This window comes from Geotrypetes seraphini, chromosome 1, assembly GCF_902459505.1.
Source record: "Geotrypetes seraphini chromosome 1, aGeoSer1.1, whole genome shotgun sequence".
NCBI classification, from domain to species: Eukaryota; Metazoa; Chordata; class Amphibia; order Gymnophiona; family Dermophiidae; genus Geotrypetes; species Geotrypetes seraphini.
Window position 1 is genome coordinate 459352153 of NC_047084.1, and position 13826 is coordinate 459365978.

The 13826-nt window shown below is 44.2% G+C and overlaps 1 protein-coding gene across 7 annotated transcripts in view; it reads right to left on the bottom strand.

The window, feature by feature from the left end:
- DNASE1L1 (deoxyribonuclease 1 like 1) overlaps positions 1-13826 on the bottom strand; it is a 95422-nt gene that overhangs the window by 17477 nt on the left and 64119 nt on the right. For all 7 annotated transcript variants that reach the window (XM_033922647.1, XM_033922667.1, XM_033922677.1 and 4 more), the window contains 3 exons: positions 9237-9349; positions 6375-6487; positions 4237-4394 (listed from right to left, as the gene is read on the bottom strand). In XM_033922647.1, coding sequence (XP_033778538.1) covers positions 4237-4394; positions 6375-6487; positions 9237-9349 — 384 coding nt within the window. The remainder of the gene's footprint in view (positions 1-4236; positions 4395-6374; positions 6488-9236; positions 9350-13826) is intronic.

The following is a 13826-nucleotide window of genomic DNA, read 5'->3' on the forward strand; positions in this document are numbered from 1 at the left end:
GAAGAAATACTTCCTGGTGTCACCATGAAATTTCCCACCCCTGAGTTTTAGCAGATGCCCTCTTGTGGCCGAGGGTCCTTTAAGAAAGAAGATATCATCTTCCGCCTCGATACGACCGGTGATATATTTAAATGTCTCAATCATGTCTCCCCTCTCCCTACGTTCTTCGAGAGAGTATAGCCGCAAATTATTCAGCCTCTCCTCGTACGAGAGATCCTTGAGCCCCGAGACCATTCTGGTGGCCATCCGTTGAACCGACTCAATTCTCAGCACATCTTTACGGTAATGAGGCCTCCAGAATTGCACACAGTATTTCAGATGAGGTCTCACCATGGTTCTGTACAATGCATTATGACCTCGGGCTTCCGGCTGATGAAACTTCTGCGGATACAACCCAACATTTGCCTTGCCTTGGATGAAGCCTTCTCCACCTGATTGGCAGTTTTCATGTCTTCACTAATGATCACTCCTAAATCTCGTTCTGTTGTAGTCCTAGCTAGGTCTCACCATTCAAGGTGTAAGTTCTGCACGGATTTTTGCTGCCAAGGTGCATGACCTTACATTTTTTAGCGTTGAAGCCAAGCTGTCAGGTCAAGGACCAATGTTCCAACAAAAGCGGATGACATCTTGCTCTTTTTGGAAAAGGCCCCTCACCACCTGCCGGTGGCGTTGCGTCTGGTGGCTGAGTTTGGTGCCATTTTGGGGCTTAACATGAATTCTGCGAAATCTGAACTGCTCCCTCTGACGGGAAAGGGATGGGAACCTTGGCATGATATGCTGCAGATTCTTCCTGTGCGCAAACCAATGCGTTACCTGGGCATTTACCTACACAAGAATCCTCAGGTTATGTACCAGTGTAACGTTGTGCTGCCATAGATAAAATTGGAGCCCTATGTACCGCTTGGCGAGATCTTCCGTTGTCCTTGCTGGGGAGGGCAGCCCTGATTAAAATGATGCTACTAACCAAACTTTTATACCCTCTATAGATGGTACCTTTCTGAGTGTTGCAATGGGATATCAGCAAACTGTGATCATTTTTCACTACCTTTCTTTGGTGCCACCGCTCGGCGTGTATCGCTTACACGAAGCTGACCCTTTCCAAGAGGTAGGGGGGCCTGGGTCTTCCTGATATTCGAGCATAATATTGTGGCTCTTATGCATTTTATCCACGAGGGAATGACGGGGACCGTTAGATTCTTTCCTCCAGGGTGGCTGATAGGCTGGTGCGTGCCCTTTACCTTTCTCAACCTTCTGCACTCTCCTTGCGGTCAGGGGGATGACCTGCCATCCAAACTGCAATTTCTGCACCCTTTCATCATGGCTTGGCAGTGTTGGTGCAAGGCGCAGGCTCGGTGTCCCCTTGCCTCTCCCTTACTGCAACTGCAGGGTAACCCTAATTTCTCCCCGGGCCTTGGCAACTCTCCTTTCGCGGCATGGGCATCTTGGGGAGCTTCCCTTTTCTCCCACATGATTGATCGGGCTACGGGCGTTTTTTCTCCTTTACTCAATTCCAGGCTCGGTGGGACGTCCCTCGTCAGCAATTTTTTGCCTACTTGCAAGCTCGACATTACTTTCAGAGTCTCCACCTACTGTATGGCCCGGGGTGGATGGGCAGTTCCCTCGATGAGTATCTTCTCTCTGTGCCAGCCTCTCAAAATTCCCTCTCGGTGTGGTATTGGGTGGTCCGGTCCGTTCTTCTACCCCTCAGGGGCACCTCACTCTTCTTCGGGATCTGTGGAACAGGGATCTGGCGGCTACCTAAACCCCTGATACCTTTTTGGAGCTTTTTCACACCTTACATGCTTATGTGAAATCCGCAAAGAACAAACCAGGGGAAAACAAGACCACAAATACAAAGAACCAAAATGGAATTGTCCAGATCAGAATGATGTGCACTAAAAAAGTGTCCTCCAACTCATCTGGTAATGTGACTCGACATGTACATGTTTCGGCCAACGGGCCTGCCTCAGGAGTCTTAGGAATCACGAACGATGATGTTCAAAGAAAGCTGCCACTCACATAGGTCGTTATGTTCGGCACTAGTTGGTAACAGCCGGAATACATGAAATTCAGATGATATTCCTTTTTTGAGTTTTGGCAATACCTATGTGAGTGGCAGCTTTCTTTGAATCATCGTTCGTGATTCCTAAGACTCCTGAGGCAGGCCCGTTGGCTGAAACATGTACATGTTGAGTCACTGAATCTTTGAGTCGTTGAATGTACTATTGTGACATTAGAGGAATAAAGATCTTCACATTACCAGATGAGTTGGAGGACACTTTTTAGTGCACATCATTCTGATCTGGACAATTCCTTTTTGGTTCTTTGTATGTGAAATCCGCGGCTTGGCAGGAGACTCAATTCAAGATTCTTCATAGGGCTTATATTACTAGGGAGAGAGGCGCTCTCACGGGTTTATGGGACACAGCTCTGTGTACTAAGTGCAACCAGGCTTCTGGGACGTTTCTGCATTCCTTCCTGGAATGTCCTGAACTATTTTTATGGAACTCTTCCTTTGCGCAGCTTTCTTTGGTCTTGCAGAGTGACACTTGGAGTGGGATTACAAGACGCTTCTCCTGGGCGATCAAAACTTGCTGGAAGCGCAGGGCCTCACTATACCTCAGTGGCGCTTTATTTATTTGACCCTGTTAACGGTTAAGCAAACCATTTTACAGTACTGGACCCAGGACATGACTATTCCCCTGGAATGCTGGCTCAATTAGATGTCTGAACTGGCAAGGTTTGAGTTTTGTTATCATAAACGCTCTGCCAGTCTGGAGAAACGGGCATACCTGGCTCTATGGAGAGCGTTCCTGTGGCTACCTCTAGTCTCCCGACAAGGGGGGGAGGGGGTCTGAATGGGGAGTGTGCGTGAATTGCTTGATGGACTAATTGTTTGCCTGGATGTGTTGTATGGTGTGGATGTTGCCCCTCGCATTGGGGATTACTAGGGCGGAGTCATACATACTGAAAAATTTATGGGGTCACTGGGGGAGCCGGGATGTTTAGCTGCTGGATTATCCTGAGACAGCGGTTTGGAGCTTTCTATCCATTGCTGCTTTCCTTCTCTTAGCCTGTAGAGGGAACCCTGATATGTGATCTCCCACTCTCTCTCCCACTCCTCTCCCTTGATTTTGTGGTTTCTTCTGAGTGGGGGATCTTGGGTATCTCCTCTTTCTTTTTCTCTTTCTTTATCACATATGGTTGTTATGTTGTTATGTTGTTGTGTTGTTATGTTGTTATGTTGTTATGTTGTGGCGGAATAGAAATCCCTAATGTAATGTAATGTAATCTCCTATGCTACTGGTGCTTGTTTTGCATTATTCACAGCTGCTTATGTTATGCATTTGTTTATCCTGTATCCTGTTTGTTCCTCTGGTTGACTTTAATAAAAATGATTTGCAAAAAAAAAAGAACAGGCTCTCACCTTGCTTTCTCAGGGCGCCTAATTGGAGGTACCTTTTTAGGCAGCAGTAAGAGCTTATGGCATATCATGGATCCGGGTCTTATTAACATGCTGTGCATATATCTGTTTTCATCACAATATGCAAATCATTCTTCACAGAGCTTTGAGTAGAATACTTTCACTGACATCCAAACAATTCTCAGATAGTGTTTACAGAGCCATCAGAAGCAGCACTCCAGATATACAAGATATCAATTTATGGAGCTTTTTATCACTGATGCTTCCTCATGATGCCCGCCATGTTTAAGAAATTGTTCAATTGAAAACTATATAGTCATGCCCTGAAGCAGTATCATTGCACGAAACACGCATGTCGGTATTGGCGTTCTGTGGTTCCTGGTATCAGTTAACTTTTGAACCAGGACTTCAAAGATAAGTCTCGATTAAATTACTCATTCAAGCTTAAGAGCTGGATTCTTATGAAGTATAAGCTAATAAAAATAATATAGCTACTTAGTGGTGTACGAGCCTATGAGGAAGCATCAGAGATAAAAAGCTCCATATATTGATATCTTGTATATCTGAAGTGCCGCTTCTGATGGCTCTGTAAACACTATCTGAGAATTGTTTGGATGTCAGTGAAAGTATTCTACTGCAAAGCTCTGTGAAGAATTTTTTCAGCTTACAAATGGAGTGATTTGCATATTGTGGTAAAATCTGGTATTATAGCAAATCTCAAAATCTCTTCAGCTGGTTTAAATGCATATATCTGTAGCATGTACATACACACACACTTATACACATGCATGCACCCTTGGCCACTGCCTAACCTGTCGTAAGCACAGCTCCTATTCTTCTTGACAGTGGTGTCGGCGTCATCCCCTATCAGCCAGTGGAAGCCAGGTTCCATGCGCAGCCGGATGAGCGGCCAATTTTTCTTTGCCACATAATCACAACCAGCATTAAAGTCTCCCAAAAAGATGATACTCTGTAGGAAGGAAATAGTCATGCATAAATATTGACAGCATTAGCAGGCCTTGACCTAACCAAGGTCGAGAACTTCAGGCCAATGGCTCGAATACCATGGCCTACGAAGATGTTAGAATTCTGTGTAAATACACAACTGTCCAACTTCCTCAATCAAGTGGATGGATTCCACAGCTCGCAACACAGCTTCAGGGCTATGCACAGCACAGAATTCTTACTACTGGAGCTATCCTCGAAAGCAAAATCCTACCAGAGCGAAGGCAAGCAGTCTATCTTACTACAATTCGACATCTCGGCTGCATTCGATGCTGTGGTCACTCACTGTGACATGTGCGCTGAAGATGCTACAGCCTGCCTCAGCTCTAGCTTTTAGCTGAATCTAAGAGAAGAGACCTTGCCTCAATAAGTCAGTCCTCTAAACGCTGAGATTTTCGGGCTGCCAGTCAGACTGATCCTCAACCCCTACAGAACTGTGCATGCAAATGGGGGGGGGAGGCAAAATCACAGCTGGCACACTGAAGAGCCCTACTGAGCTTTCGGTGGATGCCTAATAGCTTGCGCTCAAGACTCTGCGATTCAGTAGGCAAGCTAAGCTACTAGGCTTACAGACCCTGAGCTCCACAAAGTTTTCTACAGGCTGGCCAAAAAGGTCCCCATGGGATCAACCTTCTTCTCCATGCAGGCAGAGCTTTCTACTGCACTGGAGAACTCTGATGCACCAAAAGCTGCAAAAGCTGTGTGTAAACCCCCAAAACAATAAAGAAATATACAGAGCAGCTCAAAAAGACATCTTCTGGCTCACGTGCACAAGGAAAAACTGAAGGGGGCAGCAGAGCCTTCTGAAGAAGGAGGAAGAGTTGAAAACCTAGGAATTCTTTCTGCATCGCTCACGAGCATAGGGAGAATACCCTACTGTCCAGAATGACACACCTATTCCACCAGAAAATTAACATTAGCAGAAACCATTTCTAAAAAAAAAAAATTATTAAAAAACATATGAAAGACCTCTGTCGATCTCCCTGTCAATTTTGGAGCACAGACATTAAAAGCCTGCTTGGCACATGCCCTATTTCTCAACTACTGGAATTGCCATCAGAGCCTATTCTAGACTTGATCTATTTATCTTTGCCATTTACAGTTTACTTCCCTGCTGTCTGTTCCTTGCAGAATAAAGGGTAGCAAAATATTCCACGAATGCTATATCCTTACTAACATTAACCACCTGTATATCTTCATCTTGAATGGCTTCCACGTACCAAGGGCCTACTCAGGATTTTATCAAGTGTACAAACATTCTCCCTGGCTTGCTCTCACAGCTAAATAAATGATACTTGCAGTATGTTAGATCTCTATTTATGACACTGGATTTTTTTAAATTCTTTTTTTCTGCATGGTGTTGTAACTTTTGACTTGAGTGATGAAAGTGTTCCTGCTCATTTCTCCCCTAAACAGTGGCGGGCGCGGTCTTGGTAGGGGCACCCTCCCTCTTCGCTCTCCACTGCCACGCGTGCGCTCTGCTTCCCTTCCTCCGTACCTCTGTAACTTTTGTGGCGCAAGCAGCTACCCCCAACCTGCTGGTGCGCCTGCATCAGCTCTTCTTCTGATGTCACTTCCTGGACCCGCGCCTAGGAAGTGACGTCAGAGGCAGAGATCACACAGGTGCGACAGCAGATTGGGGGTGGCTGCTTGCGTCAGGAACGTTACAGAGGTACGGGGGAGGGGAAGCGGCGTGCGTGCAGCAGTTGAGGGGGCAGGAAAGGAGCATGTAGGGGTGAGGGACAGAGAAGAGTGTGGGGGAGGGGCACCTCTCACCCTCACTAGGCCACTGCACCCAAACTGTACAATTGATACCTCACTTATAAAAATGAGTGGTAGTTACACCACCACCTTGGTCTTTGTCTGCCATCTTCTTTCATAGAAATAAATATATCCATATATCTATAAGGAGAAGAGTTGGGTGACCCAGTGTCTACTTTCTTACCTGTGCATTCCAACGCTTCTGGATGTCAAGGAACACATCATAGAGAGCGTCTATCTCTTTCACGGCATCACTGGGAGTTGTGTGCTGAGGAACCAGGACCAGATCTTTAATGGCTGAGGAGGCAACATGAGGCAGGGTAAGTTCCTGGCACATCCAATAGCCCTGTTTGCTGATGTCTCCTAAGGTGCCATGTCTTCACTGCAACCAGATCCATTCAGTCACTTTTCTAAACCAAAGGTGTATCTTTCATTTATTGCCCTCACACCACTCCAGTCTCTTATTGACTCCGTGATTCTATTTCACTTCTCTATTTTACAGTAGCTCATCTCACCCCAACTGGAAGATTATACAGTCTTTGAAAGAGAATCACCCTCTACCCAGCTCATTTATCCCACAAATCTTCAGAGACATTCAGGTTGGGCTACTACTAAGGTGAAATAAGTTTTATTCTATATGTTCGAGGAGAATTATGTTAATGTAATTTGAAGTTTATAGTGATATAATTATAATTAAATTTTGATAATCTCTGAAATAACTTTTTAATTTATTTATTAAAGTACTGTACATTGATATGTAAAGTTGTTGTTTTTTTTAGTTTTAAGTTTTTTTATTCATTTTTCATATAACAACAAGTGTACAATCTAAATTCATACAAATTCATTAAGTATACACTTGACATTCTTTCATACCTTACTGTAAATATAACATTTCATTATATACTCTTTTACTATAATTTTTAAACAGCATATAATACTTAATAAGTAATAAGTATGTCAACTATTACTTGATATGTAAAGTTTAGTAATTTAGTTTTGCACAGTATATTTATTTTAGCATTGTGTTGATAACATATGTAGCTTCATTGCTATGGGGTTTGGAAGTCTGTTGAAGCTGTCTGGATGTTATCTCACCATATTGTATTAATTGAGAATATCATATTCATTAGAGAGATCCTGAAAACCTGGCATGTTTGCAGCCCTCAAGGACTGAACTAGGATAAACCTGATCTGCTTAGGGTTACCAGATGTCAGTGAAAACCTGGACATGCCCTCTTTTTAGAGGACTGTCCAGATGCCCAGACGGACTTTCCAAAACCCGGCAGTTGTCCAGGTTTTGGAAAGCCCCAATGAGCTCCAGCCACATCTGGAGGACCTCTGAGCATGTGCAGATGTTACACACATCCGCACATGCTCCAGGCCCTCCAGACACGGCTGGAGCTCATCGGGGAAGAGAGGAGGCTTTGTGGGGGCAGAGTTGAGGATGGAATGGAGCCAGGCTGGAGGCAGAATGTGTCAGTGCTGGGGTGGGATGGGCGGGACCAGAGGCGGAACAGGGCGGGGTCATGTGTCCAGGGTTTTGTGGCCTAGATCTGCTCCTTCTCTCACTCTTATTGCTTTCAACCTCACCAAACCCCAAAACACACAAGCTCCTCTCCAAAGGGGATGTTCTGTATCCTGATAATGTGTCACTGGCAGTCCTGCTTCAATGATTCGCTCTCCTAAATCTCTCTCCCTACATCTATCCCTCCAGAGACTCCACCCTCTTTTAAGCCCAATGGTTCTCTCCTGCTCTTTAGGGCTTCCAGTTCAATAGAAAGCAGACATGATTGGACTGCACTGCTGCTATAAGTGCTGCTTCTAGATTTTAACTGATAAATGCTCCTTATGCTAATAAATAAATGACGCGTTTATTGCTAAATCACCATTTCCTGCTAGGGTTACCATATGGCTCCATAAAAAAGGAGGACGGATTGAGACAGCCGGGTTTTATTTCCACTGAAAGCAATGGAAGTAAGGAGGACAAACCCGGATGGCTCAATCCGTCCTCCTTTTTTTCTGGAGCCATGTGGTAGCCTAGGGTTCCCAGATTTTCTGGACCCCCTAGACCTGCTCCCAGCCCCACCCATCCCCAACCCGTCATGCCCCAGTTCCGCCCTAGCCCCACCCCCACTGCCTGCTCTCGTCGGGCAGGAGGGCATTCACACACGCACAGACTTGACATGATGACATCATGCATATGTGCCAGGTTTTGAAAAGCTGTCCAGGCCCCTGCACATGTCCTCAAAAAGAGGACATGTCCAGGAAAATCCAGACATCTGATAACTCTACCAAACTGATGATTGTTTAGCTACATATATGCATGTATTTTATTCCACCAGAAAAAAAAAAAGCACAGCAATAGTAGCTGTGCAGTGAAAATGATGATGAACAATTTATTTGTGGTCTTAAAAACCCCATCCATTAGCTGGAAAATAAACACTTATTTTTATGTTTTAGAAACATCTAAGAATACAAATCATACGCTGGGTTTTACTATGCCCAGAGTGCTAAATGCTCCAACGCTCATAGAATTCCTATGAGCGTTGGAAGATTTAACCTCTACCGCGATTTAGTAAACGGAGCCCATAATGTATTTACACGAGGGGGGTGCTGAAAAGTTCTCAGCCCCACCAAGAAGAGAATGACGTGGATATGGTTCAATCAATGACCTGAAACAAATGTTAAAACAAATAATTTTGTTTCTGCAACTAAGCACTTAATGAAATAATAAACACTCTTTTCAGCTCCAGTGGCAAAATTACGCTCAGAATTTAGGAAGTTGGTTGGTTGGACTGAGAACTTTTCAGTATCTCCTGTCACAACTCAGCCCAGCTATTGGAGTGACAACCCTTGGCCAGAATCTACAAAAAGCTAGACAATAGCTGCCACCAGCTTGGGAATCAAGCTCGTGCTTTCTACAGGGTAGCAAACAGCACTTGTAAGCCGAGTCACCAAATCAGCCCTAAAGTGTCCTGTCATTAAGTATCAGAATTTCCCCTGTATAAGCATTGACACTGTTTGGCAGGTTGGGGCACAGACACACCTGTGGTTGGGAGAGAGAACCGGACAATGTAAGGTTCCCGAGCAAAGACATCCACACTTGTAGGATGATTATCTTCATATATGTATGAATCCAGCACTTTGGCTTTGTCTGATCTGGAAGAGTGAAAGAAGAGAGTGACAGGGGAGTCACCTTATTACCACACTTTGCCACTTACAAACTGGGCATTTAGTTGTACATTGTCCTCTCCTCGTTACGCAGCCCCTCTTTCTCCTGGTGCTATATTTGGGGGGAAAGGAGTGTGTGGCACAGTGGTTAGAGCTACAGCCTTAACACCATTGAGGTTGTGGGTTCAAATTCCACACTGTTCCTTGTGACCCTGGGCAAGTCACTTAATCCCCCATTACCTCAGGTACATTAGATCAGTGGTTCCTAACCCTGTCCTGGAGGACCACCAGGCCAGTCAGGTTTTTGGGATAGCCCTAATGAATTTGCATGGAGCAGATTTGCATGCAAATCTCTCTCATGCATATTCATTAGGGCTAACCCAAAAACCCGACTGGCCTGGTGGTCCTCCAGGACAGGGTTGGGAACCACTGCATTAGCTAGAGTGTGAGCCCACTGGGACAGAGAGGAGAAAATGCCTGAGTACCTGAATGTAAACCACTTAGGATATAATACACTTCCCCCTCCCCATTCGCGGTTTCGATAATCGCGATTTCACATATTTGTGATTTTTTGGGGAGGGGGAAAAAAGGGGGAAAAAACCCATCGTTAAGTCTTTCCCTCGGCATCCCGGCCTTACCTGGTGGTCTAGCGGGCTTTCGGGGCAGGAGCGATCTTCCTAAGCTCCTGCCCCATGCAGATCGCCATTAGGAGATAGCTGTAGGGAGTTCCAGTCATAGTCTCGAGAGACTACAGGAACTCACAGCAGCCATTTCCTAATGGCGATCTGCATGGGGCAGGAGCGTAGGAAGATCGCTCCTGCCCCGAAAGCCCACTAGACTACCAGGTAAGGCCGGGGAGGCGGGGGTGGGTCAGAGCCGGATATTTGTGGTTTTTTGCCATTCGCGGTCCGGCTCTGCCCCTATCCCCCGCGAATCCGGAGAGAGAAGTGTACTAAATATAAATAATAATAGTCCTTCACCACTGGGGTGCAGCCAGATTAGTGATTAGTCTTGACAACCATGGGAAAGTTAGCATAAAATCTTAGGGTTGATAGATAGTCTTAGGGCAGCCACAGATAACTTTGACTTAGACACAAAGTGTTACATTCTTGTTTACAAATCTGGCCTTTTTTTTTTTACTCCTGTGGATTTCACAGAATAGAGGTATTTTCATGTGAAATGTCCAAATAAGCAATATGAGCACCTATGTATCTCTATAACATAGTCTCTCAGAACTAACCTCAACTGTCTGTGAATTCTCATGCACAAATCTATACCAGATTAAAAGAGGGTGTAATAAAGTATGTGTGCTCTCTATATGTGTTGAGGAGCTAGCAATTGGTCACGCTATAAGAAAGAAAGGCTAGCAAGAGACCATGCTGTAAGAAAAAAGTAAGTCAATAAAGCTAGGTGAGGTACACTTCTCCCTCCTTATTTGCGGTTTCAGCATTTGTGGTTTTTAGTTCTCTGGCTCCTCCCCCCAATTACATCAGTTTGCATAGAGAAATTGCTGATTCCAAGCGTTTACAGAGAAAATCACTGATTCCCAGCACTTTCTTCACCATGTTTTGCCTCTCCTTCAGGGACAGGCCAGGTCTCCCACCATGTTATTCGCGGTTTCACCATATTCACGATAGTTTTTAATAGAAAACAGCGAATAACATATGAAAAAGTTATTCACAGTTTTTCTGTATTCGCACTCTGTTAATCCCCTATCACAGCGAATACAAAGGGAGACATGTATAGTGATGAGAGAACAGTGGAGTTCTGAGAGCATTGACATGAGAACAATTAAAATTTGAGAAACGTAATTAGTTACTAATAGAGGTAAACAAACAAAACCAATAGTGCATAGGGGAGACTCAAAATACACTTCTCCCTCCATATTCATGGTTTCAGCAATCGCGGTTTCGATTATTCGTGTTTTTTAGCTTGCTGGCTCCTTCCCCCTAAATTACGTCAGCTTGCATAGAGAAATCGCTGATTCCAAGTGTTTACAGAGAAAAATTGCTGATTCCCGGCAGTTTCTTCACCGTGTTTTGTCTCTCCTTCAGGAACAGGCCAGGTCTCCCACCATGTTATTTGCAGTTTTAATAGAAAACAGCAAATAACATATGAAAAAGTTATTTGCGGTTTTTCTGTATTCGCAGGTCTGTTAATCCCCTATCACAGCGAATACGGAGGGAGAAGTGTACAGAGATGACACTGATTGAGAACTCCTGAGGAAAAGCAAACAGAACTTATGAGAAGCCAGGTGCTCTAGAAAAGTAGATAAGTTGGTAACTATGGAAACGAAGTTAATGAAGTTAAAATATTACTATAGAACAAGTTTCGGTAATAGAGAAATGTGAAGGTAGAAAATGCCAGTAAGCAAAGGAAATTTCAGTCTGTACTAGGCAGGGACACATGACAAATTTATGTATGCAGACACGTCATAGGTTAGAGAAAATTATATAAAGACAGTGCAGCAATACAGAATTGAGATAGTTAGCTTTGAGATTTAGAGAAACATCACCCTGGCACAACTATATACAAAATATATTAGCTGCATACAATTTATATTTGGCTTAATATCATTTAAATTGCTAAAAAAAGATAAATTTCAATATAGTTGTGTGAATCTCTGGGGGTCATTCTCTGTTGAGTAGGGTATTGCAGCCTAACCTATATGCTAATTCTATAAAATATGGGCATACTTTGCAATTGGTCTCCAGCTCTGCTCAAGCTATACCCCTGGAAACAGCTGTGCATCTTTAGATGACAACACCCTTAACAGAATAAAAACTTGTAGTGCTCCCCCTATGACCAAAGAGTGACAGATCACCAAGCAACAGAGAAAGTCTACTCTGCAAAAATCCCAACGAGTCTGAAAGAAGAAGCAAAGTAAGCCAGGTCTTCACACGAACCACACTTTATTGGCAACCAATATAATATATAAGAAGTCATCTAAACATGCATTGGACTTGACATGGGCTGTGTTTCGGTAACTATGCCTGCATCAGGAGTCCAGGTGATAAGACCATGTTTTTTAAGATGAGTCAATGCCCAAAAATATAATGTCAAATCATAGAATGTGCCTGAAAGCCACCACAGCTGTGACATCTTGACTCATCTTAAGAAACATGGTCTTATCATCCTTCCAAAATTTTAGAATATGATCTTGTATAGAAATTCCTTCCTTCTCCAGAGTTAGCACTGTCCAAATGAACTTCTAGCCTCATTCTCACCAGAATTTAAAAATCATGACCAATGGACTTTCCCACCAAAATTCAAATTTGTGACCAACGGACTTTCCTACCTCAATTTCCTGCTGCAATCAGTTCAGACTCCAGCCAATCAGGTTTAAGGACCCACTATATATATAAAGACAAACTACAGACCTCACAGCGTACCCTGAAGAAAGCTACAGCACGATGGCCAAAACATCAGTTCCACTTATTCGCACACAGCAAGACCCAGATAACTGCAACCATAAACTGTGCACAAAATATAGAAGGCGAGAAATTGACCAGTCGATGCCCAGAGGAAGAAAGAGAGAAACATACCGAGGACATCGACCTGAGACCGAAGCGAACATTGAAGAAGGGAAGGTCAGCGATCCTAGTGGGGGACTCGATCCTGAGGCAGGTGGACAGCCACATAGCAGGAGGGAGAAAGGACCGACTGGTGACCTGCCTCCCGGGAACGAGAGCCAAGGACATCGTGGACAAAATTGGAAAGATCCTGGAAGGAGCGGAGACGGAAGAGACTACAGTAATGATCCACATCGGGACAAACGATGTCAGCAGGAGGGACTATAGAAGAAACACACTGATAGAACAGTTCAAGATTCTGGGAATGAAGCTGAAGATGAGGACCCAGAAGATAGCGTTCTCAGAGATCTTACCGGTGCCGAGGGCAGATGTGAAAAGGCAAGAGGAACTACAATCAATAAATGCATGGATGAGGAGATGGTGTGAGGAAGAAGGATTCCACTTCGTGAGGAACTGGACGACGTTCTAGGGCAAGAGCAAGCTCTACAGGAGAGATGGACTGCACCTGAGTGCAGCGGGAACTAGACTTCTAGCAAACAACATCAAGAGAGGAATAGAACAGGCTTTAAACTAACAAGAAGGGGAAAGCCGACAGTCGACCAAGCGTCGATGATTCGGAAAAAGGTATCTTGTGAAGATACTAAGGAGATAAAAGGCTGGGATGGAACAAGGGACAAATTACAGGAGTCGACTAACAAAGGAGAGGAGATTAGAAAGATCATAACCAAAGAGAAGAATCTAATGACCAAAGAGAAGAATCTAATGACCAAAGCACAGGGAAAGGAATTGAAGGCAACAAAATTCCAGGAGCTGAATTGCATATATACTAATGCAAGGAGCCTAAGAAACAAAATGGGAGAATTAGAAGCCATGGCCATTGCAGAGAACATAGACATCATTGGAATCTCCGAAACATGGTGGAATGAGGAAAG